Source organism: Cavia porcellus, unplaced genomic scaffold (genome assembly GCF_034190915.1).
Source record: "Cavia porcellus strain 051 isolate PalLab524CR breed Dunkin Hartley unplaced genomic scaffold, mCavPor4.1 scaffold_1, whole genome shotgun sequence".
NCBI lineage: Eukaryota > Metazoa > Chordata > Mammalia > Rodentia > Caviidae > Cavia > Cavia porcellus.
In genome coordinates this window covers 58,895,167-58,922,655 of record NW_026947484.1, presented here as the reverse complement: position 1 = coordinate 58,922,655, position 27,489 = coordinate 58,895,167, and the positions used below count along the sequence as shown (strand labels likewise).

The following is a 27,489-nucleotide window of genomic DNA, read 5'->3' as shown; positions in this document are numbered from 1 at the left end:
CTATAATAAAAAGTACAGTGACTATTTAAATTTTTAAAGAATAGGTAGACCACAGTGTAAAAGACGCATTGTTGTTCGTCTCCTTCAGAATCTCCCCAGGCCTCGGAGTGGGGTTGGGGTTCACAGTGGCAGACGAGTCCGGGGTGCAGCAGGGCCCACTCGAGGGAAGGGAGCTTGCCAGGCTCAGGGTGGAGAAGGCAGCAGAGTGGAGCATCTGAGCACAGCCATCCGAGTGTCCCCATGTGTCCCCATGTGTCCCCAGTGCCAGTGACTTCTCCTGGCAGCTGAGGAAGAGAGGAAAGGAACAGACCAGATGGGAAAGAGGTTGAGCAGCCACCTGGGTTGACTAGGACGGAATAGGACGCTGGCCGATGGTCTGCTCCTGTGGGTACATCAGGGAGCACAGCTGGGTCCTCGGCTGCAGAATGTCACAGCTGACACTTGTCACTTCATGCTGGGCTGGAGACAAGTAGCATCCGGCAGCCCACCGAGGGTTTGAGAAGGCAAGGCAGCTGTGGTTTGGCAGCCCTGGGCTTTGCTCGGAACCCGCCTGCCCTGCTCCATGCGGCCCTGAGCCCTGAGCATCCAAGTTCCAGCAGTGGGGGTTCCTGGCAGGGAGCCCATAAGGTGCTCATCGTGTCTATGAAAAATTATACCCAGGAAGGATGGGTGTCATGAGGCAAGGGGGGCACCCCTCTGCCCCAAACCCTGCACCCACAAATAACCTGCGGAATGCATTTAGCTGGTTTCTAGATTTTCACTTATTTCCCGTTTCTAAAATGTTTTAAATTCTTTCATTGAATGGTTGCAAGATCTGGCAGATAGAAACTGCACGACGTGGGTGGGGAGTGATTCTGTGTGTGGGAAGGAGCACAGTGGGAGAAAGGAATCGGTGGCTGGATGTGTGCAGGTTAGGGTTACGTAAGGGAGCCCAGTTTTGCCAGCGAGGCCTCTTTTCTTTTAAGAGGATGGTGGGAAGCTGTGGTTAAGGGGGCGCCACCCGGAGAGAAGCAACACTAATACCCAGGAAAGCTTCCAGGTGCCGGGTCACACAGTGCGCGCGGTGCCCTGGAACTGCGTATGTCAGAGGCCTGTAAGGGCAGCGAGTTCCCGATGGCTTTGAATCTCAGTCCTCGGGCTCTTATGAAGGGTGTGTCTGGAATCCGCTGGCTCGTGTGCCCTGGGTGGTGATAATAAGCCTCCTTACGCTTCGCCTGTTGGAGGCCGTGGCGCAGTGACTGATCCTCAAGCTAGCACTCTGCGGGATCCCCGGTGTGGTTTTCATTTGTTTTTTTTTTTCTGCAGTGCAAGGGAAGGAGCACACGGGCCGCCCACATGCCAGCTACACAGGGTCCCTACCACGGAGCTGCATCCCCAGCTCCTCATTTTTTCTTTAAATTTTATTTTGAGACAGGGTCTTGTTAAGTTGCCCAAACTGGCCTTTAACCTATGATCCTCCTGCCCCAGCTCCGCACCCCAGCAGTTGAGGTTACAGGTGGGCACCCCTGCGCCTAACACATTTTTACAGCTTGGGTTTCAGTCTTGTGCGCCCCTTTATTCTTTCATCAGAATGAAGTAGGTACCTAAGGGGAAGTGAGACTTCCAGGGAGGTCCTGATTGCAGGGTGAGTCAGCGAGGGAGCACAGGCTTGGGTGGGAAGAGCTGAGGATGGAGGAGGTCGGGAGGTCACCTGGGGATGGAGATGGGCTCTGTGGGCAGCAGTGTCCCCGTGACAGTTGTCAGCATAGCTGCTGAGCACGGTAAGTGTCCTGTGTCCCTGTGAATGGGAACAAATGAATAAAGTGTGGAAAGGAAGCCGCTCCTTGGATTGGAAAACAGGGTGAGGGCTTGGAGAGGCCCCCAGGAGTCACTGACCAGCCCTGCAGGATCCACGGGTGGATGTCATAGTGTAGGTGCGAAAGGCACCCAAGCATCACAGTGACATCGGTCTCAGAAGGTCCCACCTACAGGGTGCTGCCCACGGGTCCGGTTGGCTGGTGCTAGCTGCAGCATGGACCTCATGGGGGACACAGTGTCCTCCTGTCCCTACTACAGAGCCTGAGCTAGACCTCAGCTCCATCATGCCCTGAACAAGACCAGGCAGAGCAGGGGGCCAGGGGATTGTAGAGTGTGGCCCAGGGCTGGGCTGGGCTTTGCTGTGATGGTCACCATGGGCCAGCAGTGTGTTCCTGGGGCCCACAAGATGAGGCACCAACTTCCACTTCAGCACCAACTTTGGTCACTGTTTTGTGGTCATTTAAGATGGCAGGACAGTGAAGCTCTCCAGGCAGGGCAGGAAAGCTCTCCAGAGGGGTGCTGTGGTCATGGTTCAGACTGCAGTGTATCTCTCAGAGGGGAGGTAACAGATGTCACAGCTGTCATAGCTCCTGCAAGCACAGATCCACACACCCTTCCAGCCAGTCTGAGGGTTCCAAGGAAGGAGGCGAGCTGCCGAGGTCGCCCTCACCTGGGCCGGGTGCGTCCCTAGGGTCTGCTCCCTCTCCTGTGGTCCCGGCAGGGCTTCCCTTCTGATGACCTTTCTCTCCAGGTCCTGGGGAGCCACCCGCTGAAGCCCAGGGAGGCTCTCGGGAAGGGCCCGGCCTGGCCTTGCAGACCCTGGCCCAGGCGGTGCCAAGCTGAATCCCGCATGTGGTCTATTCGTTTCTCAGTATTTGTGGTGTGGCCGAAAAACATGGTGAACATTTCGGTGTTTCTTTTAATACTGTAGAGGACATATTTCCGTGAGTCCCCTCAGGTTGTCCTCCCTTGCTTCCAACACACTTGGCCATCATTCTTGCCAGTGGCTGAAGCCAAGTCTTCTTTTGTGAGTGTCTTCAGCTGCATAGTTGTAGCTGCCTTGATGGGCTGAATGGATTCAAAGCATCTCCCTTTCGTGGTCATTTCGGCTGAAGAGCTGGAAGTCACACGGTGCCAGATGCAGTGAGTGAGGTGAGGAGAACACGGCGTCACATTTTTAGGAGCTGCCTTCCCATTGGCCGGTGCTCAGCGGCAGCATTTGCTGTATTTCTGATCACGTGTCGTAAAGACACTCAGGAGAAGGGACTCCAGAGCAGCCGTGGCAAGCACAATGGGTGGGGTGTGTGTGTGTGCGGACAGGGTAGGGGGACTTTTAGTGGCAATGCATCTTTTATTGTAATAGATTTTTTTTTTTAAAAATGTAAATATGCACCATATTTTCCCTTACACACTGTGTACATAGGAAGTGCTTTGGAAAACAGTGTCTTCCCCACAGGGAACAAGATCCTAACAGAGTGCGTGGCAAAAGGCACGACAGACAGAAAAACACCCTGGGCCCTCTGAGGGGCCACCGTACCCCCTGCCCCGTGCCCAAGCCCAGCCTGACTGACCTTGCCCCCCCAGTGCGACAGGTGGCAGAGCGGGTGGAGGCCCTGGGCCAGTTTGTCATGAAGACCAGGCGGACCCTCAAAGGCCACGGGAACAAGGTGCTGTGCATGGATTGGTGCCGGGACAAGAGGCGGATTGTGAGCTCCTCCCAGGTACGTGGCGTGTGACGGGTGGCTCTGCGGTCACCGCTGAGGCACAGAGAGCTGTCCTCAGCAGGGCTCATCTGGCCGATGCCTCAGGGGTGAGGCTGAGCATGTAGGGTTCTCCCGTGCCTCTCTGGTTCAGGAGGTTTGGGATCAGGAGAGGCAGCAGCAGTGTGGACCATGTCTTCCTGGGTGAGTGGCAAGGCATCCTGGATAGATGAGGATAGAAATGGTCCAGAATCTCAAAAAAGAAAAAAGTAGGGAATTATCACTATATTGCATATATATATAATATATTACATATTATTTATATAATATATATTGCACATTGTTATCTTAGAAGTTGTTCAGGTTACAAAATCTAGACACAAAAATGATCAAACAGTGACAGCACAAACTGCTCTTTTTGATGAACTAAGAGATTAGCAGCATAGTTGTCTATCTAGCGTACATACACATACATAAAGTTACATATGTATATCTACATACATATAATCTTTTCCTTTCTTCCTTTCCCCTAGCCCAGAAGTTCTGTCCTTTTGAGCACTTTCTTTCTCTTTCATTATTGCAATATCCGTTGTATATTTTGGATCTTATCACTCTTGCAGATTTTGACTTTTTATCGTGAACCCGTTTTTAAAGTTCCTCCACGTGCTCACCTCTGTAGCACAGCTTCTGGAACTTTCTCCAAATTCGAGGGAACGCACAGCCATGGTTCCACCCATGACTCTTAGCCTGGGCTTACCAAGTCTTGCAGATACGAAAGGAACATTCAAAAGTGTAATTACACACTCACTCATGCTGCAGAGTTCACACAGCGCACACCTCGCGTGCTGTGGAGTGCACTGCTCCAGACCGGTCTTCTTGGCCTCCCGTGTTACCTGCAAACCTAAGGTGACACATGGCACTCGCGTTTTACTTTGTCTTTTTGTGCTCTTAGCTGCAGTACCAGGGATTGGACCCAGGGCCTTCACACTGAGCTCCATATATCCCAGTGCTTTTTAATTTTGAGACATATCTTGCTAGGTCACTGTGTAGCCCAGGCCGGGCTTGAACTTTCAATCCTCCTGCCTCAGCTTCCCAGACCTCATCCCTCATAAATGTATCACCCACCTTGTTAAAGAAACACTGGGAAACAGAACGAAAGGATTTTACATTCACTGCCTTGTTCCAGCCATCACTGCTTTGGAACATTTCTTTCTAATCTGTCTTTTTTGAGAGCTTATTTTTAAAAAGTGGTCAGCAAGCTTCCCAGGTAGCTGCCTCGCTCTCCTGAGTGAAATTTCTGTGCTGAGCCCCAGTCCTGCCAGCTGGGGTAAGGAAGGCAGGCTGCACCACTGCCTGAGGACACCACACCTGCTCTGCTCTGCAGGGGGAGAAAGATGTGGGGAGAGGGGGTGCAGGAGATGACTTTGAATCGTCTTTGCTAGCCTCCCCCTTAACAAGGTGGAGCTGAGTCCCAGGGAGACCGTGTGGGGCCCCCAGTGTGCAGACCTGCAATCCTGGGACAGGAAGCTGAGATGTGGGCAGCACCTGTCAGTGCATGCTGGGACCAGGGTTGCAACCCAGGACCTGGCTGCCCCTGCTGGCCTTCGAGGCAGGAGTGAGCCAAGCCATGAGGACCAGGGAGTCCTGATGCCAGCTTCGCGCCACTTTGGGTCCCAGCTGTGCCCAGCATGGGAATAGGGAACTCTTGGTGGGCGGCACCCCCACCAGGGAGTCAGCCTTGCCTTAGGGGACTGGGCCTGCAGGGCTTCCCTCCCTGGGGGTGATAGCGTTCTTGTCCCAACACCCAGAGGGTGCCGTGGTGACAAGGAGAGAGCGGGTCACAGGTGGGACACGGCAGGGCCTTGCAGAGGATTCTGGATCCTGAGGGGTGTGCCAGCGAGGGGATGACAGGAAGGGTGAGGCGGTGCAGAATGGGGCTCCCAAGGCCCACAGGGTCCCGTCAGGTCAGTCCTCCCATGGGTCCCTGTCCGTCCTCCTTCGGGGTCCCTGTCCATCTTTTCACAGTGAGAGGGCGATGGCCACATCCAGGTTTGGTCTGGGCATAAAAACCACATCTGTGCCAGGTCTGAGCCCGGCCTGAGCCCACGCTGTCCTCCCCCCACAGGACGGGAAGGTCATCGTCTGGGATTCCTTCACCACCAACAAGGTGAGCTGGGACCCAATGGCGGGGTCTGGGCCTGGTGGCGAGGAGAGCGGGTCCTGTTCGCACTCTCAGCCTCACTGGCTTCTTCTGCGGCGGGATGTGAGCTGAGGGGACCCGGGCTTGGGGTACCCAGCCTGCCACCTTGGCCAGGCCGCTCTGCACTGCCTCCCAGGGCTCAGGCCAGGGCGCCACTTGGCAGGGGCCAGGGTTGCACAGGAGGCCTAGGGCGGTCCCATGGCTCAGCTCACTCTGGAGTCGCCCGGGGCGGGGTCAAAACCAGGAGCGGCTTCCCCGTCCCCCCCTCCCCCCAAGTCGGGCCGCAGACCCTCATGTCACCTGCACCTGGGGACCACAGCGGCTGAGCCGCAGCCAGGAGCCGGGCGTGGTACTCAGGCGCCTGTGTTTCCGTCCACGCGCGTGGGACCGGAGCCTTCACTGCTGCCCCGGGCGAACCCGGTCTAGTGGGGAGGGGACTGGGCGTGCAGGAGGCGGGGGTCAGGTGGCGCGGGATGCAGGCCTGTGGCTGGCGGGCGTCCCTGATGTGCACGCGGAACAGCCAGTGTCCCTGCGCCCGGGGTCCAGTGGCCCGGACAGCAGCCTCTAGATGAGCTAAGTGGAGGGCAGGAGGCTGAGCCCTTGCAGCCCCAGCCACCACCCTGACCCGTGGTTGTCCTGTGGTTCTCGTCACTGACCGCGCGCTGTGTTGCAGGAGCACGCGGTGACCATGCCCTGCACCTGGGTGATGGCCTGCGCCTACGCCCCGTCGGGATGCGCCATCGCCTGCGGGTGAGCTCCACGCCCTCCTGGTCTCCACCTGCGCACGTGCAGACCTGATGGGTGGCTCTAGTTTCGCAGTGTGTTATCCCTGCCTCCCCGCAGCTTCTGACAGGAACCCCAGAGCTCTTTCAACAGCGTCCTAGCAGACTAGCCGGCTGTAGGTCAGAGCTATCGGGGACTGGGAGGCAAACTGTGGAATGTTGCAAAAGCCTCGAACATTTTCTAGCCTTTGATCTAAAGGCCATGCAAACAATGACATTGATTGTAGCATTTTTCTTGAAAAAAGAAAAAAGTATATTCAAAAAGGAATTCTTGATGAATTGTGATATGTGACTCCAATGGGATACTACACAGACATGAAAAGGGAAATTCTTGACCACAGTTAACTGGGGATAACATCGAGGTTGGTAGGGAGAGAGCCTGCTCCCTTCTGGAGCTGGGTTTACAGGGCTGGCAGCACAACCGAACACGCAGAATTCCCTGACCTGCATTAGACAGTTGTGGGCTGGTGCAGAGATTTCTCCTGTGGTGTTTCAGCCCCTCGGTGTGGTAGAGATGATAGTACAGAGTGGACTGTGGCCAGGGCAGCAGTGGTCTGGATGACAGGACAGAGTGAGACCCTGTCTCAAAAAACAGAGAAGTAAGAAAAGTGAAACACCAGGTCCGGGGCTCTGAGTCACAGGTGGGTGCACTGGACAGGTGGGCTGGACAGGCAGCTCCGTGCAGACCTAACAGAGTGGGTAGCACCCCCAGCACGTCCAGGAGCCATGCTGTGTGGTTATCCCCACCCTGCCGCTCAGCAGCACCAGCAGAGTCCACAAGGATGGGGGCAACAAGGAAGAGAGGACCCTATGAAAGGGTTCAGCCCTCCCCGGTCCCTCCAGGTTCCTGCCTTTGCACACGGAGGCGGTCAGTTCTCGTGCTGGCCACCTCGCTGGGTGTGATGAGAACCAAAGCAGAGGAAGTGGGAAGTGTGCCTATTTGTGAAAGCATTTTTTAAAATACAAAGGAGAGAGCTGGTGCATGCCTGTGATCCCAGCACTGGGAAGGCCAAGATAGGAGGATCACCGCAAGTTCAAGGTCAGCCTAGGCTACATTGGATCCACTTGGACTATGTAGCAAGACCTTGTCTTGAAAAACCAAAAATAAAATACTAGGAACAGCCACAATGAAACATGACAAATCCAAGGATAGCCTGTGACCCAGGGGCCTGCGATCTCCTGCCACAGACACAGGAATAGGCAGAGCATGTGTGTGGGTGGGAAAGTCTTATTAAAGCACTAAGGTGTGGCATCCCTTGGACCCTGGGTTCCAAGGACAAGGGGGCACTGCATCAGTGACTGATTCGAGGACACAGCGGGGCTTTGTGAATTTCCTCAGATGTGATAGAGATGGGGTGCGAGATTCCCTTCCACAACCCCTGGTGAAAGGATTTGGATATTCAGATTTTGATTTTACTTTTCAGTCTTTGTATGGCTTTTGGAAATCTTTAAAGTGAAAGTCAGGAAAGGGAAAGTTCACTGACTGTAGGGTGCTACAGAAGCAGGGGTGCGGGGTGCAGGGTGCAGGGTGGGAGAGGTCCCCAGGCCACGCCTGCTCCCTGACCTGCACTGCCCTTCCCCAGGGGCCTGGATAACAAATGCTCCGTGTATCCACTGACGTTTGACAAGAATGAGAACATGGCGGCCAAGAAGAAGTCGGTGGCCATGCACACCAACTACCTGTCGGCCTGCAGCTTCACCAACTCCGACATGCAGGTGAGGCCCGGGGTGTGGTCCTCAGCTTGCTGGGCAGGGCCCCCAGGTGGGGAGTTGCCTCCACTGGTGAGGAGCAAAACCCAGATCCACCCCCACCATCCCACCTCTGGCTGTCCCAGGTTACCGAGCTCCTTTCTAACCAGCGCTGCGGTGTGTGCCCTGCAGCCATCAAACAAGCACACGGTAGCTGGAGGTGGTGCACACACCTGTCATCTGAGCTACTAACGAGCTGAGGTAGGAGGATAGCAAGTTAGAGCCAGAGCAGCCTAGCAGAACCTTGTCTCACAATGTTTTTACAAGAGCTGGGGGTGTCACTCAGGGGTTAAAGTTTACACAAAGCGTTAGGTTCAAATCCTAGTACTCCCTCCCCAGAAAGAAAAAAAGACAAGAAAAGCAAGCAGTGAAAGAGAGGGAGGCTGTTCACAGACGCCCCCGGTGCCTCCTGCACTGGACCCAGCCAGGTGCCAGTCATGGAGAGAGCCAGGGGCATAGACAGACACGCAGCTGGGGATCTGCCAGGACCCGGGCACCCTACCCCGACCCTCTCCTTTCCCTCGGCAGATCCTGACGGCCAGTGGGGACGGAACATGCGCGCTGTGGGATGTGGAGAGCGGGCAGCTGCTGCAGAGCTTCCACGGGCACGGGGCCGACGTGCTGTGCCTGGACCTGGCGCCCTCGGAGACTGGGAATACTTTTGTATCTGGGGTAATGGCCGAGCCCTGACAACATCTCGGGGGCGAGCTGAGCCTGCCTGGAAGAGGCGCCCAAGCGTCCGCGGCTCCCCCACACACACACACAGCCTGGGCTCCAGGCCCCCTTTGCCCCCACCTGTGACACTTGGCAGTCCACAGAGGGACCTTCGATGCTCTGTCTAAAAGCTCTGGCCAGCTGCTGCTGCAGGGTGTGGCCTAGATCCATAGCAAGTGCTCAGTGCCTAAAAATGATTACAGCAAGAGAGGCAATGCCGAGTCCCCAGAAACCCTCCTCCTCACACTGACCCCACCTTCTCCTCACTCTTGGCAGCAGCTCTGGAGTGCCCTTTCCTGAGGGTTTTTATGATACAAGATCAAAAGTGCAGTGATGCTGCCAGCAAATGCCCTCAGCGGAAACGCAGGCTTGTCACAGGGTCCTCACCCACCCTGTGGGGCTGCTGGGACATCAAGGCAGCCAGGACAGCACAGCTAATGACACTCAGGGAAGAGCAGTCCAGAGCTGCTGCAGGAAGTGACAAGGGTGATGGGAGGACTGTGTCCAGAGGAAGGGGGCAGCTTCATGGCTGCATGGCCTTTATGTAATCATTTTTAATGTAAATGTTCACTGTAAGTTTCTATCACACCTTGTACCTAGCATTGCTCAGAAGCAGGCCTTTCAGAAGCAGGATACAGCCTGCTTCTGAAAGCAGAAGGTGGGGCGCAAGGGCAGGTGCCATGGCTGCTGAGGCAAGGTGGCGCTGAGATGTGGGCAGAGCTCAGGCATGGACTGATGTCTCACCCCACACCTGCCTACCTCTGGCTGCTGCCACCCAGAGCCCAGGACAGAGTGCACAGTTTCAGCCTGGGCTGATGAGGAGTTGGGGCGCTGGGGGAAAAACGTCAGGAGACTGAGGTTCTCGGGGTCCCCAGATACCCACCCCCTGCTGCCACTGCTACCACGGTGGCTGTGACCTGGGCAATTCCGCATTTGCAGGGCTGTGACAAGAAGGCCATGGTATGGGACATGCGCTCCGGCCAGTGTGTGCAGGCCTTCGAGACCCACGAGTCTGACATCAACAGTGTCCGGTCAGTGAGGGTGGTGGGCACCGGCCGAGTACAGGGCGCCCCAGACTCAGTTTCCCCTCTGGGAGAGAACCCCTCAGCAGCAGGGGCCAGTGGTGATCCAGTTCTCTAGGAGAGTTCCAACAGAGCGACTTTGGAGACCGCTGATACCATCCGAGGTCAGATCAGTCTTTCCTGACCAGAGGGTCTGTGCTGGACCCTGCCCTCAGGACTGAGAGGATCAGAGAGGGACCCAAGGGATCAGGGCTCCACCCTCCTATGGTAGAAGGACAGAAAATCCAGGGAACAAGCGCAATTTCCCGCGCGTCACCACCAGGTGGCACTGCGACAGACGAGCTGCGCTGGGGGTGGCCTGTGCTAGAGTAGGCAGCTGAGCGGAGCTCTGCAGGTCAGCTCTGCTGCCCGTGTCCACCCCACTTCTCATCCCCGGGCCCGGAGCCAGGCCCAGGGCAAGGCGGTGTCCCTGTCTCTGTGACCCAGAGGGGGTCAGGGCCCAGCCTGCAGCGAGCCCCGCCCAAGGTTCCTGGGAGGGGGCAGGGTTCCTGTTGACGTCCCCTCCCTCCGCAGGTACTACCCCAGCGGGGACGCCTTCGCCTCGGGCTCCGATGACGCCACGGTGAGTGTCCGGTCCCTGCCTGGACCCTGTGCAAAAGCGATGCACGCATTTTTTAGAAAATAACTTCTCGGGACTGGGGATTTAACTCAGCGGCATAAGCACCTGCCTGGCCAGAGCAAGGTCGTGAGTTCGATCCCTGGTACCAAAATAAATAAATAAATAAAAACAAGAAAGAAATAACTTCTCCAGGTGCAGTGGTAGCGTCCATTCAGTGATGAAAACTGAAGGGAACAGACGTGGCTGTAATCTGCCGGCCCATGTGGATAAATTCCAGTCTTCCTTTTTTAAAAAAATGCTTTATACTGTGACTTTCTTCACATAGAAAAGTTTGTGGGTGTTTCCCATGCTGGTAGGTATTGTCTACCATTTATTCCCTTAAAAACTCAGTACTTTTCCAAGCTTAGACAGGCCCGCAATTACTTGGCCAGTCTGCAGTCTGCAGCTTTCTTCGTTTTTTTTCATGTTTAAAATATTGCTTTCATAAGTATTTTTTACCTTTATCATTATTTTCTTAAAACTCTCAAAGCTTAGCATTTGCTAAGCCAAAAATAGACCTAGCTTTAAGACTTTCAATGCTAATTGTCGATTTTTTTTAAGAAAAAAAAAATTTTGTTTTTCTCAAAAATGTCAAATATCACTTGGGTGCGGGATACACTCCATAGTCCCAGCCACTCAGGAGGCGGAGGCAGAAAGATCCCTTGGCTTCAGAAGTTGGAGGCCAGCCTCAGTGACACAGCAAGACCCTCTCCCACCTGGGGACTTGGCAAGACCCTGTCACAAAGTAAAAAAGGGATAGGAATGTGACTGTGTGACTTGGATTCAATTCCCAGTGTCATAAAAATAAAATAATATCATTAAAAGGTTTTACTCTGATTTGCTGCTCTGGAAGAAATCACAAGGGAATAGACTGAGGTGTTTTTTTGTTTTTTGTTTTTTGGGGTTTTTTTTGTCTTTTTCGTTTTTATCGGTACCAGGGATCGAACTCATGACTGCCTGCTTGCAAGGCAGGCGCTTATGCTGCTGAGCTAAATCCCCAGCCCCTAGACTGAGTTTTAATGATGAAAATATCAAACTTTTATATGCCAAAAAAATAACAAAATATAAAAACACACGTTTTTGGAAAAATTCTTCCTGTGTATGTGGCTGACAAAGTAAAAACCTTTGGTGTGGAAGGGGTAGCATCTTGGTAAGATGAATACCACGAGAGACACAGTGTAAATGCAGACCATCTGGGCCAGGAATGGTTGCACAAGCCTGTAATCTCAGCACTCTGGAAGCTGAGGCAGGAGGATTATCAACAGTTCGAGACCAGCGTGGGCTACAAAGTGAGCTCAAGGCCAGCCTGAACTGCATAGCGAGACTGTCTCAAAAAAAAGGCAGACCATCTACAAAGCAGCAAATCCCCATTGCCACTAACCCCCAGAAAATATTTGCAAAATGACCTCTGATCATTTTGCCCTGTGGGTCCCAAAGGCATTGCTTGGGGTGAAGTTGGGAGGATGGGGTGAGCTCCATTTGGGGAGCTCAGCCAGGGGCACCCCAAGCCCTAGTCATGCTGTTCCCTGGGAGAACGGTGTCACCCTGGGGAATGTGCTCCTTAGCTGCCCGAGGAGAAGACTCGGAGATGAGTGAAGTTTTCACACTTGAGCACCCATGAGTGAGATTTACACATGAGAATGCCCCCCACGGTGTTTGTAGAGGGGAATGGTTGTTAGCGGCAGAACACTTAGTGGATGCTGATATCACCTGAGAATGCTCGCTGGCCCCACCGCCTGGCATCTTTGCTGAAGGTTATGTCTGTGTGAAAGATGCACTCGGCCTGTCCTGTGTACCCGAGAGGGAGAAGCGGGCACAGCAGACACAAATAGGACAGGAAGCGACTTTCCTGTCCCTCCTGCGCATTTCTGAACCCTTCCTGATTTTCTGCAGTGACCTGGTCCTTTATCAGGGGGAGAAGGTGGGGTTTTGCTTTTGGTTTTGTATTTGCTGTTTCTCTCCTCCAGCGATCTGTGAGAATTCGAAGGAACTTGGGCTCGGGGATGAAATACCGAGAAATCAAGAGTCCTCCTCTCAACCCTCAAACCACACAAGCCACCACCCCACTCTGCCTTGGTCTCGGTGCCCCTCCAGGAGCCTGAGGTGACGGCCAGCTTGTCCCTCTCTTTGTGCTCAGTGTCGCCTCTATGACCTCCGGGCGGACAGGGAAGTGGCCATCTACTCCAAGGAGAGCATTATCTTTGGAGCGTCCAGCGTGGACTTCTCCCTCAGCGGTAAGGGCTCCATGTGCCAGGGCCCTGTGTCCCGCAGGATGTGTGATGGCCTCTGCACTGTCCCTGGCAGGTCTGCCCTGCCCCAAGCACTGCCCTTGGCCTTTCCAGGCTGCTGCTGACCACGGGAGAAGGGACCAGTCTGTGCTGTCTCCTCAGTACTTTGCGAGTGCACATACCCATGCACACACTCGTGCATGCAAGTCCTTAACGTTTGGGGTGCTATTGATGTCCTTCCCGGGCCGCAACACCTTCAGGTCCTCTGGGTCCCTGAGCAGCACAGTGCCTGTTGATTGCACAAATGTGTGGGCGAATGAATAAGTGAGCGAGCAGGTCAGGGAAGGGAGGTGAGAGGGGAGGATGCCCCCCAATGTGCCGTCTGTCGCCCCACTTCAAGGCCGCCTGCTCTTTGCGGGCTACAACGATTACACCATCAACGTGTGGGACGTGCTCAAAGGCGTGCGCGTCTCCATCCTGTTCGGGCATGAGAACCGCGTCAGCACCCTGCGCGTGTCCCCCGACGGCACGGCCTTCTGCTCAGGGTCCTGGGACCACACCCTGAGGGTAAGGAGCCCTGCCTATTTCCCTGCAGGTGACAGGAGGCGGTGACAGGGGGAGGGTCCTGGCCAGTGGGTGGACCCTAAATGGCCCTCTGCGCTCTTCCTGGGTTTGTTGTCCGCGGGCCCCTCGGGGACTCCAGGCTGCCCCCAGATGTTCTGCCAAACTGGCGTGGCCTTGTGGCTCCCACGAGATGCCCAGGCTCCTGACCGCTGTCCCCACACCATGCACCCAAGGTGGGCATTTCAGGACACAGAACCCAGGGCGCAGCCCACCTCGGCGTGCACCGTCAGGATCCAGCCAGCGTGCGGGGGCGGGGTGCACCCTGGGCGGTGAAGCCGGAAGGGCGCCCTGTGTGGCGCTGACACGTGGGGTTTTCACGAGGGCTGACGTTGTGCAGCTCCTGCGGCAGGGTCCCTGTGCCAGTCTGTGCTTGTGTGAATGCACGTCCTCCACCCGCCGCGGAGCACCGTGCAGTGACCGTGGCGGGCTGAACCGAACCTGCGTTTGTCTTCAAGGTCTGGGCTTAGTCCTCCCCGAGGCGTAGCAGATGCGACAGAAGCTGGCAGCGGCACGCCGGGACCCGTGGCTTGCGAGGAGCTCAGTTCCTTGCAGCCTGCTTGAGGATGGGCTCCAGTGTCACCTCCGAGCCACCACCCCCAATCCGTGCGCCTCTAGCACTGCGCCAGCAACTTGCACGGCAGTGCTGCTCACACTAGGCACTAGAAGTGTGTCTGTTTCTAGGGTTATTTCGACTTTATTAGTAGAGTCACTGTTACCCCAGAAGCCGGCTCTTGGGGTGTTCTACGAAGCTTCCTGGTCCATGGGGTGTGCCTAGACCCAGCATGGCGTCTCTAGGAGACGCAGAGTCCAATTCCAAATGTAACCAGACAGACAGCATCGCTTTTATAAATGTTTCACACTCGAGGGGCTGAGGCAGGAGGATCGTTGCGAGTTCGAGACCAGCTTGGGCTACAAAGTGAGTCAAGGCCGGCCTGACCTGCACAGTGAGACCCTGTCTCAAAAAGAACAAACAAAAACGTGTTTCTTCGTGAAATTTGTCTTTCAAGTGAGCTCTTCCTTGTCTTTGCCTGACGAAACTGTCCGTGTACACTATGAAAGAGAAAGCCGAAACAGTCATAAAGTACCCAAGCAGTGTGGCCCCCAGGCAGTGGGTGGGTTTGCAGGGGCCCTGAGTTCTGTAGACAGCCACTTCCTTCAGGAGCTTCTGAGAGCAAACTCCACATTGCAGCGGATCAGGCCAGGTATGTAGCACTCACCTGAGATCTCAGCGCTCAGGAGGCTGAGGCAGGCAGATTTCTGGAAGATTGAGGCCAGCCCAGGCTATGTACTAGACCCTGTTTCAAAAACCCCACAGTAATAATAATTGCAGTGAATAAACGCTGATGAGTATTAGTACAAATAAGTCGAAGTGGCTGCTGTCTGTGTCAGTTACATCTGTGCGACTGAGCTGTGACAGTGTACACAGGTGGATGGGTAGGTCTCAAACAGTGACGTCCTGGCTTCTCCCACCGCAAAAGGAAATAGGATCAAAAGAGCACCCTGCCTTTATTTAAAATTCACTGATTCCTTCCAGGCAATGTCAGGAGCTGTTTATTATAGAAACTTTCATTTCCTCTTAACTTTTTGAGGGGCATAAGTAGGTCTTGTGGGCTTCTCAGGGCCTGGAATGTTGGGGTGTCCTAGAGTTCTGGGTTGTGGCCCTGACTATGCCTGGTGTTCCAGGTCACACCCAGTTCACCCCACCAAGCCCCTGCTCTTCAGGGTAGGGGCCGGGTTTGTGGATGGAACGGGGGTTGGGTTACACCCTGTGGGGACTGCACGGGGACATCCGGAATAAACTGCGTTTTGTGCACTGAAAATAATGCCCTGTGGTTTTTGTACCAGTTCTTTGTTTCTAGGGGACTCAGGCCAGAGCCTGTTGTGAAGCAGGGTGGGTACCTGGAGTGCAGGGTCTTAGGCGGCCCCTTGCCCAACAGAGAGGCCGAGCTGGCAGAAGGGTTTGGGAGGAGTGGGGCACCTCTGAGAAGGCAGCTTGAGCTGGAGACAGGGACTGCAGTCGGCACACATCTGTCATCCAGCACTCTGGGAGGCCGAGACAGGAGGATTGCAAGTCTTACCCCACCTGGGCAACTTGGTGACTTAGGAAGACCTTGTCTCAACAAAAATCAAAGCCTTTGTACGCAGGCTCCTGCTGACCCTGGGCCTCATCTGTGAGTTACGGCCGAGTGTGGCTGGGTGGAACTCTGGACTGGTCAGAGTTGGGCTCCCAGCTGGGCCATGCACACAGAAGGTATGCTAGTTCCTAAATCTCAGCCTCAATTTACCATCATGAAAGAGAAGAACAGTCACAGCCATGGGCACCCCACAGCCGGCAGCCCCCGCCATCCCAGCTGCCTGCTTCTGTACCTGATTAGTCATGGTCATCAAGTAAGTGGTTATCTAGGCCAGGGGACCTCAGACTTCAGAGTCAGCGCCCCTTCTGCCTTCCTAAAAAGTGCTGAGGGCTCCAGATGGAGGTATAATTGAGGTACACAAGGAAGGCCTAAGCTAAACATTTTAGTACAGCAGTAGATGCACTGCCCTGAATGCCCCTCGGAGCCCTCCCTCACCTCAGACACCCCCGTCCCAGCATCCTTGCTGCTTTCTGGAGCAGTGCTGGATCCTCTTTTCTGAGCGTCTCTATGAGGTGTGGTCAAAAATTCAGTGAATGCCTCTGCCAAGTGTTGTCCGCTGAGAGGAAGGAGCACGTAAAAACATGGTGCCCTGTCCTCCTTTGCCATATTCACCAGCTCTGCTCCCCTGTGACTTCAGGCTCTTTCCCAAAGTCAAAACAACCATGAAATTGCATTGATGCAGCCCTTCCAGGGGGAGAATCAGCAGGGTCTCCTGAGATCCACGCTATGTTGGAACTGAGGACGCTGTGAAAACAAATGACCATCCTGCCTCCCTGCTTAGCAATAGTGAACCTACTGCTACATGGTCTAGAGTCAAATATCCCACTTCCTCTATCCTCCCCCCTCCCCCACCCATTAGCAAATGGGAACCAGAAATCTGAGCATCTCCTGGGAGGTTGACCATAGCAAATAAGGGGGACCTCCTTGTACCATTTCTTTGAAGGCAAATATTTTTATTATTGTTTTGCTCTTTTCTGATTAATGGAATTGCTCTATTCAATATTCTGTTTTGATAAGTTCTATAGTGTTCTATATTTCATCTCATTTTGATATACGTGATTGAAAGAACAACTATTATAAAGATACTAAAATATACTGTGATACCTATTACTGTTATCCCAGTTAAAAAAAAAAAAAAAAAAAAAAAAAAGAAGGCCTCGGAGACATCTACGGTACCTTGACAATCCAGGGAGCCCCCTTCCAGCACCTCTGGCGAGACCTTCCTGAATCAGGAGGCCATGGAGGAGCTTGAGAAAGGAGGAAGAGACCAGGATAACGAAGGAAGAGAGACCTTGGGGTGCAGGAGGTGCCCGAAGAGAGCAACGAGGCTCACCGGTCCCTCCTGGCACCTTCACCTGAACGAATCAGGGACCCAGGTCCTGGGTGGGCGGGCCTGTGCGTGATTGACGTGCAGGCCGCAAACTGTCAGGGAAGACCCGCACACATGTGGTGAGATCAACCAATAGGATACAAGAAAAAGAACACGTGGCCCCATTTTGCAGGCTTTGGCGTCTTGGCCTAGGGTCCAGGAGGGTGTCTGCGGCCTTTCAAGGCATGGTCACACCCGGAAGCGCGACGAGCAGCCTGGCTTTGACCTCGGGTTGATGGGCTGATGCTGCAGCTTCCTGCCCTGTGTCCTGGGGCTAGGCAGCTGCCGGATGACCTGGCTCTCAGCCACCTAATAAATGCCCCAGCATCCTGTTTCTCTAGGGAAGTCTGACTAATACATGGGGCCTGTGAACCACCGAGAACCTTTTCAAAGGAGGACAACGGGGACCTGGGGCTCAAGGACCAAGGGGGCAGACTGGGGACCCGGGCTTCCCCAGGCCTGGAGAGGTGACTGGGCAGGGATTCCTGCTGACAAACATCACCCCGGCCCACAGCAGGCTTAGACCCCTGTTTTGAGCCCCACATGCAGACTTGGCAGCTGAGGGGCCACGGGGCTGGTGAGGGTGTACACCAGGGTCCCCAGGAGCTGCTTGTTCCATGCCCTGCAAGGACTCTCGCTAAGCCCCTGGCCCCCACCCTTCCCGCAGCGAGTTGGCACTCTCCTGCACACACCCAACCCCTCATTAACCAAGATATCGAGGCAACTTTGGGGACTCCAGCTTCACGGGAACTCTAGCCTCCAGTGGGCTGACCCAGGGCCAACACCAGGGCAAGAATTGAAATCATTTTAGATTTTGGGTTGCTATTTTTATTTTTTGGGTACTGGAGATCAAACACAACCTTGGGCTTCCCAGGCATGTGCTTATGCCACTGAGCTAAATCCCCAGCCTGCACTGCTATTTTTAAAAAACGCAGGCCCTGCATTCAGAGGTTAGGGTCAGCAATGAAGCCTAACCTGCCTAGGTAAACGTGAATCTCTGAATGCAGGAACACACTGAAGATGTACGCGCCAGGCCTCCTACATGACCTTATTTATATGGATTGTCTGATAGGCAAACCCATGGAAACGACATAGATTAGTGGTCACCACAGCTGGGGAGTGAAGTGGCCGCTAATGGGCCTGGGCCTCTTGTGGAGTAATGGAATTATAAGTGACAGTTGCAAAACTCTATAAATATACTAAAAAACCACTGGATTATATACCTTTAAGGGGCAACTCTTACATTTATCTCAATAAGTGTTATTAAAGGGGCTAGGGATTTAGCTCAGTGGCATAAGTACCTGCCTAGCAAGCATGAGGTTGTGAGTTCAATCCCCATACCAAAAAACAAAATGTTATTAAAATACTATGGTGGTATAATTGGCAGTACTAGCAATTTTCAATATTTAAACAAAAAACAACCAGGCATGGTGGTCCATGCCTGTGATCCCAGCACTCAGGAGGCTGCGGAGGCTTTCTGAGTTAGAGGCCAACCTGGTGAGTCCTTGGCCAGCCTGAACTACATAGTGAGAACTTGACTCAAAAAATCCATAACAAAAGCCATGTAGACAAGACTTACCCATTATCACATTTGGGTTTTGGCTTAAGAGTGGACCAGGTGAGTGGGGTGTCATGGTTAGTTACAGCCATAAAACAAGAGCTTCTCATTCACAGGAAGAACCCCAGGTCATTTCATACCCATAGATAATCAGCACCCTGTCACTGCTGCTGGGACCTCTCTGTGGTTCTGTGGCCTGAGCGTGCGGCAGCCAGGTCTGACACCCACATGCACAGCTCTGTCCTCTGAGCCATGCTTTGGTGGGCATTGGGACAGGACAGGGGTATCTTCACATCGGAGTCCATTCACAGGGTAAGGGAGAGGAGGGAAGAGAATGGGAGGGTGAGAAGAGGACGGGAGGGAGCCTCCTCCCAAGCTCTTGGCAGAGATTCAAGTCCTGAGCCCTCAGCGGAACACCAGAAGCGCCTGTGACTCAGGGCAGGTATGTGTGACTGGCCTCAGAGGACAGCAGACACACCACTTGAGTCTCTGTCTCCTTCAAACCTACCAGCGTTGGACCTATGCTTGGGGAAGCAGTAAGCCATACGGACCCGGGAACCTGACCTCCAGTCATTCTCTTTGGTCCACCCCCCACCCCCACCCCCGCCATTCATTCTGCAGTGCGCAGTCTCCACGCGGTGATCGGTGATCGTCACTGCCACGCACAGCCACCTTCCTGCACCATGCAGCTCTAAGGGAGCTCAGAAGGGAACGGCGAGCTCAGGAGCAACGTGGAGTACCGTGAGACCCGAGGTACAGGGTGTCACTGCAGACCTCACCCTTCTGTCCCTGATCCCCGCCTGCCAACCCAGGTGGAAGGGCACACTCCTGTCACCTCCAGAATTCAGTGGCCTACTGCTGCCTCCCCATTCAGGCGGACACCCCAGCTCCAGTGCGGATGGTCTTAGGAGATGGGATTTGAAGGCGACTGGGCCTGAGGACAGAGCCCTGGGGAACAGGATGAGGGCCCCTCTAACGGATCCCAGAGAGCCCGCCCCTATGTGTCATGAGAGTACAGCAGAAGGTGGCTGTAAGCTAGGAAGCGGCCCCTCCCAGACACAGAATCTGGGACCTTGGACCCCTCAGTCGAGGAAACGGTGTACTGTGAGTTCCTGCTGTTCATGAGACACCTCAGCTGTAGCCCTTGCTTATAGCACCTATGCACATGCCAGGTGCTGGGCCTCTTCTCGTAGGATGCAAGGACAGCTCAGCCTGCTGCACACTCCGAACCCCGGAAACTTCCCTGCTAGAACCAATCTTGGGCCATTCAGCGTCCAATCAGGAGCAAGAAGCCCCAGCGCTGTGGTGGCAAATCCGTGGCACACAGGCAGCAGCAAGCACAGAGAACCACGAGCCAAGTCGCCCCTGCATCGCCCTAGCAACTGAGCATTCCGCTTTTTTGTTTTTTGGGGTTTGTGTGTGTGTGTGTTTTGTTTGATTTTTGTTGTTGTTATTATTATTGTTGTTGTTGTTTGCATTCATTGAGGTGCTTGCTTGGCGATAAGCAAGTTTTGGGCTGCAGTTTGGTCACACATCTCTAAAAGGTTCGCCATTCCCGCCTTAGGGTAAATAGCGTGAACTGAGGAAGTCTGACATAAGCCAAGTTCAGACCCCAGGGCTTGGTTCCTGAGGGCTTGCCCTGCTCAAAGGAGAGCAGCGCTCTTGGGGTACAGGGAGGGGTACGTAAGCAGCCGCAGGCCCTGCTACAGTGAAGATTAAACTGTGATGCCAGGCGTCACAGGGTCAGGGTCAGCCCCTGCTTCTCCAGGCCTGGGGTCCCCGCAGTCAGGGCCACAGGCCAGGCTCCCCACCAGGTCTCCAGGGCCCAGCGAGACCCTGTTACGGGCGGCTGTGTGATGAGTGAGTGCGGCCGGCCTTGGCGCTGTCTCCCGTCCAGAGAACTCGCCACCTCCACCACGGTGACCGGTGACCCAGCGGAGAGAGGTCCTCGGCCGAGGTGCCCGCGTACAGGCGGGCGGTGCAGCCAGTGCGGCCTTGCTCCTCCCGCCTTCCAGAAAGGCACCGGCCCATTCCAGCCCTGCGGACTGCCCCACCTGTTCTCAATGCTGGGCGGCAGCTGCGCGATCACGCCGCGAAGATCCACCCCGGCCGGGGCGTCCAGGTGCTGGGGCCCACGCGCCGGCGGTGCGCAGGTCTAAAAGCGAGCGTGGCCCAGCGCAGCGCGGCAGGATGGAGGACGCGCTGCGCACGCGCACGGAGCAGGTGTTCGCCGACTACCTGGAGTTCTGCGCGCGCGAGCCCCACACCCCGGGCCTGCGGCCGCGCAACCGGGAGGCGGCCGCGCTGCGCACTGCGGCCGAGGAGCTGCGGCGCACGTACCGGGGCTACTTCGCGCGCTACCAGAACTACAACGGGAACTGCGCAGAGCTGCTAGACACGCTGATGGACGCGCTGCTGCCCGAAGGCGTCAATCCCACGTGGCTGCGCATGGTGACGTGCGCGGCCCTCGCAGGCACGCTGCTGCAGCACCCCGGGAGACGCCAGCCGGAGGAGGTGACCCGCGACTGTGAGCGCCTGGTGGGCCGGCTGACCACGCGGTTTGCGAGGCGGCACCGCGCCTGGCTGGAGTCGCGCGGCGGCTGGGTGAGCACCTCGTGGGAGGGCAGGTGCCTGGGGGCAGCAGGGTGTCCCGGGCCGAGGCTTCGCTTTGTACAGACACCGGATAGACACCGTCTTGCTGCAGGCCTGAGCTGGAAAGGCATCCGAGAGCAGGGCGAAAGCTCGGTCTGGGCCCCGGCCTCGCCCCGGTGCGCTTCCCCTGCCGCCTGCAGCCTTGGTCACTAGAAACAGATCCAGAGTTAGGAAAGTCAGCAGTGGCTGGCCGGGTCCAGGTAGACTATTCCTCCTCTGCCCATTAACTGCACCTTTGGAGGGGCTGAGGCAAGTTGGGGAGAGAGCTGGGACGCATGTGGTCACCCCTGAGCCGCCAACCCCTTAATTGGTCTGCTCCACCTGGCACTTAGGGACCCTTCCCCCAGCTGGGGGCCCTCAGCTGTGATGTGGGCTAGAAGCCCTCTCGGTCTGTGGCCCCTGTGCTCAGCTGAGCCAGGAAAGCAGCACTCCCCAACCCAGACCTCAGCGTGGATTTTCAGCTGCACCCCACCCCCTCACCGGAGTTGAAGGGACTCCCATGAGACAGTGAACAAAACTGCAGAATAGTTCTTTTAAAAATCCTCCTGTGGTGGGGACCAGGTTCCAAGCTAAGGAAGACGGGATAATCATGGCCCACTCCTTATCCTGTCCCTGAGCATCCTCAGTTGCGTCCCCTCACCTGCTGGGGCCTTCACAGGGGCTTCTCGCACTGGGGAGGAACGCGAGAGCGCCCTGGTTTTCTCACTTTCTGGGACGACTCAGGTGCTCATACTGGACACCCAGAGTCGACCTTCCTCAGTCTGCGACTTGCCGCTCTTCAAATGACACCTGTCCTTGGTCCAGAAAATAGCATCACGACCCAGCATAGTTTACGAGGTGACCCTGCCGTAGGGGGCATGGCAGGGTCGTTCGAGGCAAGAATTAAACAGGTGCAATCAGAGTGCCAGAGACCCATTGATGTGGAGCTGGATACATTTGCGAGGTCTTGGGGCTTCTTCAGGATGGGTCCCCTGGGGAGTGTGTTCCCGCCCTCAGGTCACACATGCCAAAGCAGGAGGCAAAGCGCTTGCCAGTGTTCCGAGTTGAGACCCACTGCCCCAGCACAGCTGCTGCCCTGCAGACGGGAAGCACAGCTCAGTAGTAGAGCAGGGCGGGGCTGGGCGGCTCAGGCTCGCAGAGTCTCTAAGGCCTGTAGGGATTTTTTGGTTTTTTGAAAGATTTTCCTGGAAGGGAAAAAAAAAAGACTTAAGTAACTTTTGTGTCCTGAAGCTACAGTTTTTCTTTAAAAATACTATTTTAAAATTCCAACCTTCTAGTCTCTTTCTAGTCTATTTCTCCTCCTGTCCTACCTCCTCACAGGGTCCCTTTTTGCACCCCTCACCCCTCCATCTCTTGGTCCCCTTAAACAAAAGATTGCCTTCCTTTTTATTTTTTACAAATTTTATATTTATTTTGTCTTTTTGAGACAGGGTCTCACTGTGCAGTTCAGGCTGGCTTTGAGTTTACTTTGTAGCCCAGGCTGGTCTCAAACTCGTAACAATCCTCCTGCCTCAGCCTCCCAAGTGCTAGGGTTACAAAAGTGCACCACCACACCCAGCTTGTCTTCCTTTTTAAACCCCAGAGTTGTTTTACTGTTCCCTCTAGAGCCTGATGTGTATTCAGGGGTTTGATTTTGTGCTGGGACCTTGGGCATCCAGGTCCTTGAGCACCAGGCCTTTGGGCACCCAGAGTTGAGCTCCTGGACCCAGATCCAGGCAGCCTGAAGCTGCTAACCCTTCTCTCCTCTGTGTCCTGCAGGAAGGCTTCTGCCTCTCCCTCCAGGGTCCCTTGCCACTCTCCTACTGGAAAGCACGGCTGTTCCAGACTTTTATGTCCTGCATCTTGGCAACGGTCCTCATCTACTTGTGGACACGAGTCTACCGATACTTGTAAAATTTTAATCCATTTAGCCCGCACAGCTGACCAGCCAAGTGATTTTAGCTGCGGGACCAGAAAAACTGAGGAAAAATTCCCGAGACTGTGACCTGCTTGCCCTGGGGTGTCCTGTGGTTAGGGACGTGACCAGTGAGGACCAGGACCAGTGGCCCTTCTTGGAGCTGGGAGATGAGAAGTCGGAGGCCCAGTGCTCTGAACCCCTGAGGAAGAACTGGTTCTGTCACCTGGACGCAGTGCCACCCCGTGCCTGCAGCAGAGGCCTGCACTGACGGTTGTGTCCTTGAGAGCCACTTCCTGTGCCAGTGCTCACTTTCCACGCACATGGCCCAGGCAGAGGAACCCTGCGGTGCCCACATCTCAGTGCGCCCAGGAACAGAACAGAAACCCTTTCACAAGGAATTCCCTGATGTCTCCTCTGAAACCTAAATCCTTTGATATGCAATTCCTGGAACCCACAGGTTTAGAGTTAAAAGACTAATTTTTCCTCTGACTTTAATACATTTTAAGTAACTTTTAAAGTTTTAATAAATATCATTTTTAAAAGCTTTTTTCCTGATTCCCTAAATGTTTATTAGAATAAATTGACAACTGCTACCTTTGCTAAGGTCTCCTCAAATATACCCACGTGACAGTGCTTCAGACATTCAGATACACACACATGCAGGTGTTAAGCTGTCTCACTGCTGAGACAAAATACCCAGCATCCAAAGTTAGAGGAGGAGAGGTTTACCTGGCTCACAGTCTGTAGTGGTTCAGTTCAAAACCAGCTGGCTCCAAGGCAGGGAAGCTTGGCACAGGGGCAGGGCAGAGCGGAAACAGCTCTCTGCAAGGCAAAGCAAGGCAGGCAGAAGTCAGCCAGCAGCATCGACAGCAGCAAGCCTGCCTCTGGGGCCCCCCTTAATCCCAGCATCGCACCCTAGATCCAGAAGCCTCACCCATGGGTCCATGATGTTTGGGGGATTCAGACACAAGCTGTAACAATATGTGTAGCTCTTCCTCTTGGGCCAGCAAGGTGGTGCAAGCTTGTGTTCTGAACCCTGTGGGAGGCTGAGGCAGCTTCTCCTCACAGGTTTGAGTCCACTCCGGGCAATTTAGCAACTCAACGCATTTTGCCTGTCTCAAAACAAGGGGGTGGTGCTAGGGATGGAGCTGGTGCCAAGGCCCTGGATTCAATCTCTGGTCCCAGTAAAAATTCCTTCCCCTCTCCCCTTCCTCTCTGCTGCACGGGGTTCCTGGAAGCTTTCTGCAGTGCCTGTCTTAGGGTAACACCGGCCAGGAATGTGGTCCAAGAACTGTGCTCAGAGCACCGGCTCGTACCGGTGTGGAAAACACCTTGAACCTGGCGTATTTCATCGTTGGGCCACTCGTGTCTTAAGTTTTGTTTAGCTCTAGACACATTTGCCTGATTTAAGCCAGATCTGTTCTGAGACTCCCAGCTCCTCTCCCCCCATAAGGAAAAACTTACTTATTTTTCAGGAGCAGGGTTTCCCTGGAGTTTGGTTTCTCTTCTTTGGAAGACAGAAACATCTTCCAAAGAAGAGTCCACATCTCTGCCTCGCTTTCTTTCACATTCGACACTGCAGTAGAACTTTATTGAGCTCTAATTCAGATGCTGTAAAGTACAGGACCCAATGTGTTAGTACACTCAGAGTTGTGTGCATATTAGTGCAATCAACTTCAGAATATTTTTATTCCAAAAAGAAACCGTGTGCCCAATAGCAGCGACCACTGTCTCCTAACTCTGCTGTCCCAGTGCTGACTCTGCCTATCTGCTTTAGTTCCCTGTGGTTGTTGATTACAGACTTTCCTTTCCTTTTTTCTTCTTCTCCCCTCTCCTCCCCTCCCTTGCCTTCCCGTCCTTTCCTTTCCTTTTTCTGTACCAGGATGGAGCCCAGGGTCTTCCCAGGTAGCTGTATCACCTGCCAATTTTTATTTTTTATTTCAAGACAGAGCATCATTCAGCCACTCAACTGCCCGACTTGGGCTCAAATGCATGACCCTGCCGTCTTGGCCTCCCAGATGTGCACTGCCACACTTGGGGATATTCCTGAAATAAATGGAATCACCAACTATTTAGTGGCCTTGGCATTTCTTTCACTCGGTACAGTTTCACGGTTCATCAGGACTTTCCTTTTCTTACCAAATGAAACCTCTGCCTGTAGGTATATACATTTCAGTTACCCATTTTATCTTCCCGTTCCCCATTCAGTAACATAATTAGCAGATCTCTTTATGGAGTTACATCAGGATGTCATTGTGAATACTTGCACCCTAGTGTAGATCTGCCATGGTTATTTCTTTTTAATTTTGCAAAGTTGCCCAAAATGACCTTGAACTTGCCATCCTTCTGACTCAGCCTCCTGAGTAGCTGGGATTACAGGCGTGCACCACCATACTTTTAAACTTCTAAAATTTTTATCAGAACCTGACAAAGAGTGCTTGCCCATGCTCATGTGAGGTGTGTTGTGATGTTTCTATGCACATGTGGGTTGCTTTGGATGTTCGTCACAAAGCGCAGTGGCGCGTGCTTGTAATTTCAGCACTTGGGAGGCTGAGGCAGGAAGATCCCTGTGACTTTGAGGCCAGCCTGGGCTGCATAATGAGTTCCAGGCCAGCCTGAACTCACAGTGAGACCCTGTCTCAAAAAATAAATAAGCAAAAAAGTTTTTAATAAAACATAGAAGCCTCATACACTCTTAATCGCCATTTCACAGTGGTTACTTGGTGCCTATGGTGTGCTGGGCCTGGGCTGGGAATGAGGAACACACCGGGAACAGAACAGCAGCCATGTCGCTTGCCTGGCGCTGATCCTGATGGGGAGGGGACACAGGAAACCTGGGAAGAAAGCCAGAGAGTGAGCAAGCAGTGTCGTCTTGGGCTGGGCGTGGGGCCACAGGTGTCAGGGCACCAGCTTGGGCCTGGACTGTCCTTCTGCCCTCCAGCCTGCACAGGAGTCCTGCAGGCCAGGCGCCCACCTGTGAGTCCCTGACATGTCCCCTCTGTCGGCATAGAAAATGGTTTAGGGGGAAAATCACCAAGATGTCTCCAGGGTCTGAGACAAATGTTCGGGGATTTTCTGAGCCGGGCCTTCATTAGTTTACATCTGTGACACGAGTGGGCAGTTTACTAGGAGGACTCAGCAGTGTCTCAGGGCAATGTCTAGGGCAGCGCTTCTGCTCTCTGACCCCGAGGTGATGGTTGCTGTGGGCAGCAAGGCAGTGAGTGTCCACCAACGAGGCAGTGGCTGGGCCAGGAAAGCCAAGCCAGATCCCGAGTTGGCTCCCAGGGCAGCGCAGGAGAGGGGGGCCAGACAGTGCCACACCCACGCCCATGGCCACCTGGGTTGATGAGATCAGAACATTGCCTCAAAGAACCACTTAGCAAGCAGTGTGGCAGGCCACACTCACGGTGACTGTGACCAAGCAGCGTGGAGCAGGAGGCCCTGGCACTGGAGGGCTGGGGACAGATGAGACACCCTGGGAACTTCAAAGCTCAGTGAGCCAGAGCTGCCCTCCTGACCCAGGTCCTTTTGCCACTGGACCTTTGTGTACACACAGCAGCTGAAGTTGGAGCACAAATGCCCCTCACCCCTTGGAAGCTCTACCCTGGGAGTCGCCGGCCACCAGGGTCAGGGGACAGTGGAAGTGAACAGCACAAGCGACCCTTCCTACACAGAAGACAAGTCACACCTGTGTACCGGAGGGGCCTGTGGGCTTTTGGGAGGAGGGGCGTGGCATGGGAGGAGACACCTGGGGATACAGAGGGGGATGGGGACAGCACAGGCCAGAGGAGCTGCGGCCCTGTCCAGGGAAACGGCTCTGCTTGGGTCTGTACCCAGAGGAGGCAGAGACAGAGACGCCATGTCATGTCGGCGCTGGCCTCACAACCGAGCCAGCTGGTCAGGGTGTCACAGCCAGGGATGTGCCTGGGTTGGGGCAGGTGCAGTCAGGACCTGTGGCCTGGGGGACATGGGGTGAGCACTGCAGGGTGGAGGCAGTGGGTGTCAGATCCACAGTACAGGACTCGCTGTCCCAGGGCTCAGGAGCCACGGCCAAGTCCAAGGTCTGAAAAGAGCACGAATGGGGGAGGGGCAGCAGCAGGTGGACACCAAGGTCCGAAGTCACCCGCAGCAGCACCAGTGTCCCAGTGAGTCACCCAGGGCCCCACTTGACTGCTGGCCTGGCAGGGCTCCCGCCGGAGCAGCACGGCTGCTGGTGTCCAGCGAATGCCCTTCCAGCTTACAGACAAAGCACTGGAGTCAGACCAGGCCAACAGTCAGCAGCGACAGCAGGGAAAGCAGGACCCTGTCCCAGCCACTGTCCCCTTACCCGCATCCTCTAGCACCAAGGGTCCCCTGGCCTCATGCCCTGCAGGAGCAAGGTGGCCGTCAGGGCCCGCAGCAGTC

At 54.6% G+C, this 27,489-nt stretch overlaps 2 protein-coding genes and 1 long non-coding RNA gene across 9 annotated transcripts in view; 2 read left to right on the top strand and 1 right to left on the bottom strand.

Annotated features, from left to right (window-relative positions):
* Nucleotides 1-15,297, top strand: part of Gnb5 (G protein subunit beta 5) — a 34,438-nt gene extending 19,141 nt beyond the window's left edge. For 5 of the 6 annotated variants that reach the window (XM_063248820.1, XM_005004575.4, XM_005004578.4 and 2 more), the window contains 10 exons: nucleotides 3,382-3,518; nucleotides 5,623-5,664; nucleotides 6,371-6,447; nucleotides 8,063-8,195; nucleotides 8,757-8,900; nucleotides 9,882-9,973; nucleotides 10,538-10,586; nucleotides 12,760-12,856; nucleotides 13,251-13,417; nucleotides 13,930-15,297. In XM_063248820.1, coding sequence (XP_063104890.1) covers nucleotides 3,382-3,518; nucleotides 5,623-5,664; nucleotides 6,371-6,447; nucleotides 8,063-8,195; nucleotides 8,757-8,900; nucleotides 9,882-9,973; nucleotides 10,538-10,586; nucleotides 12,760-12,856; nucleotides 13,251-13,417; nucleotides 13,930-13,941 — 950 coding nt within the window. In that variant the 3' untranslated portion in view covers nucleotides 13,942-15,297. The other variant, XM_063248837.1, reaches the window with a different exon arrangement.
* Nucleotides 15,298-20,701: 5,404 nt separating this feature from the next.
* Nucleotides 20,702-23,632, top strand: Bcl2l10 (BCL2 like 10). Its single transcript, XM_003471782.5, has 2 exons — nucleotides 20,702-21,140; nucleotides 22,947-23,632. Exons 1-2 carry the CDS (start codon nucleotides 20,727-20,729, stop codon nucleotides 23,079-23,081), a joined length of 549 nt encoding a protein of 182 aa, XP_003471830.2. The 5' UTR covers nucleotides 20,702-20,726; the 3' UTR covers nucleotides 23,082-23,632.
* On the bottom strand, nucleotides 21,713-27,489 carry LOC134476082 (uncharacterized). Of its 2 annotated transcripts, none has more exons than XR_010047554.1 (3): nucleotides 27,413-27,489; nucleotides 23,815-25,919; nucleotides 21,713-22,372 (listed from the first exon to the last, which is right to left on the bottom strand). It is a non-coding gene; the product is annotated as an uncharacterized LOC134476082 (long non-coding RNA). The 2 variants fall into 2 exon arrangements; XR_010047553.1 differs by lacking the exon at nucleotides 27,413-27,489 and having other exon boundaries at nucleotides 23,815-23,907; nucleotides 24,020-27,401.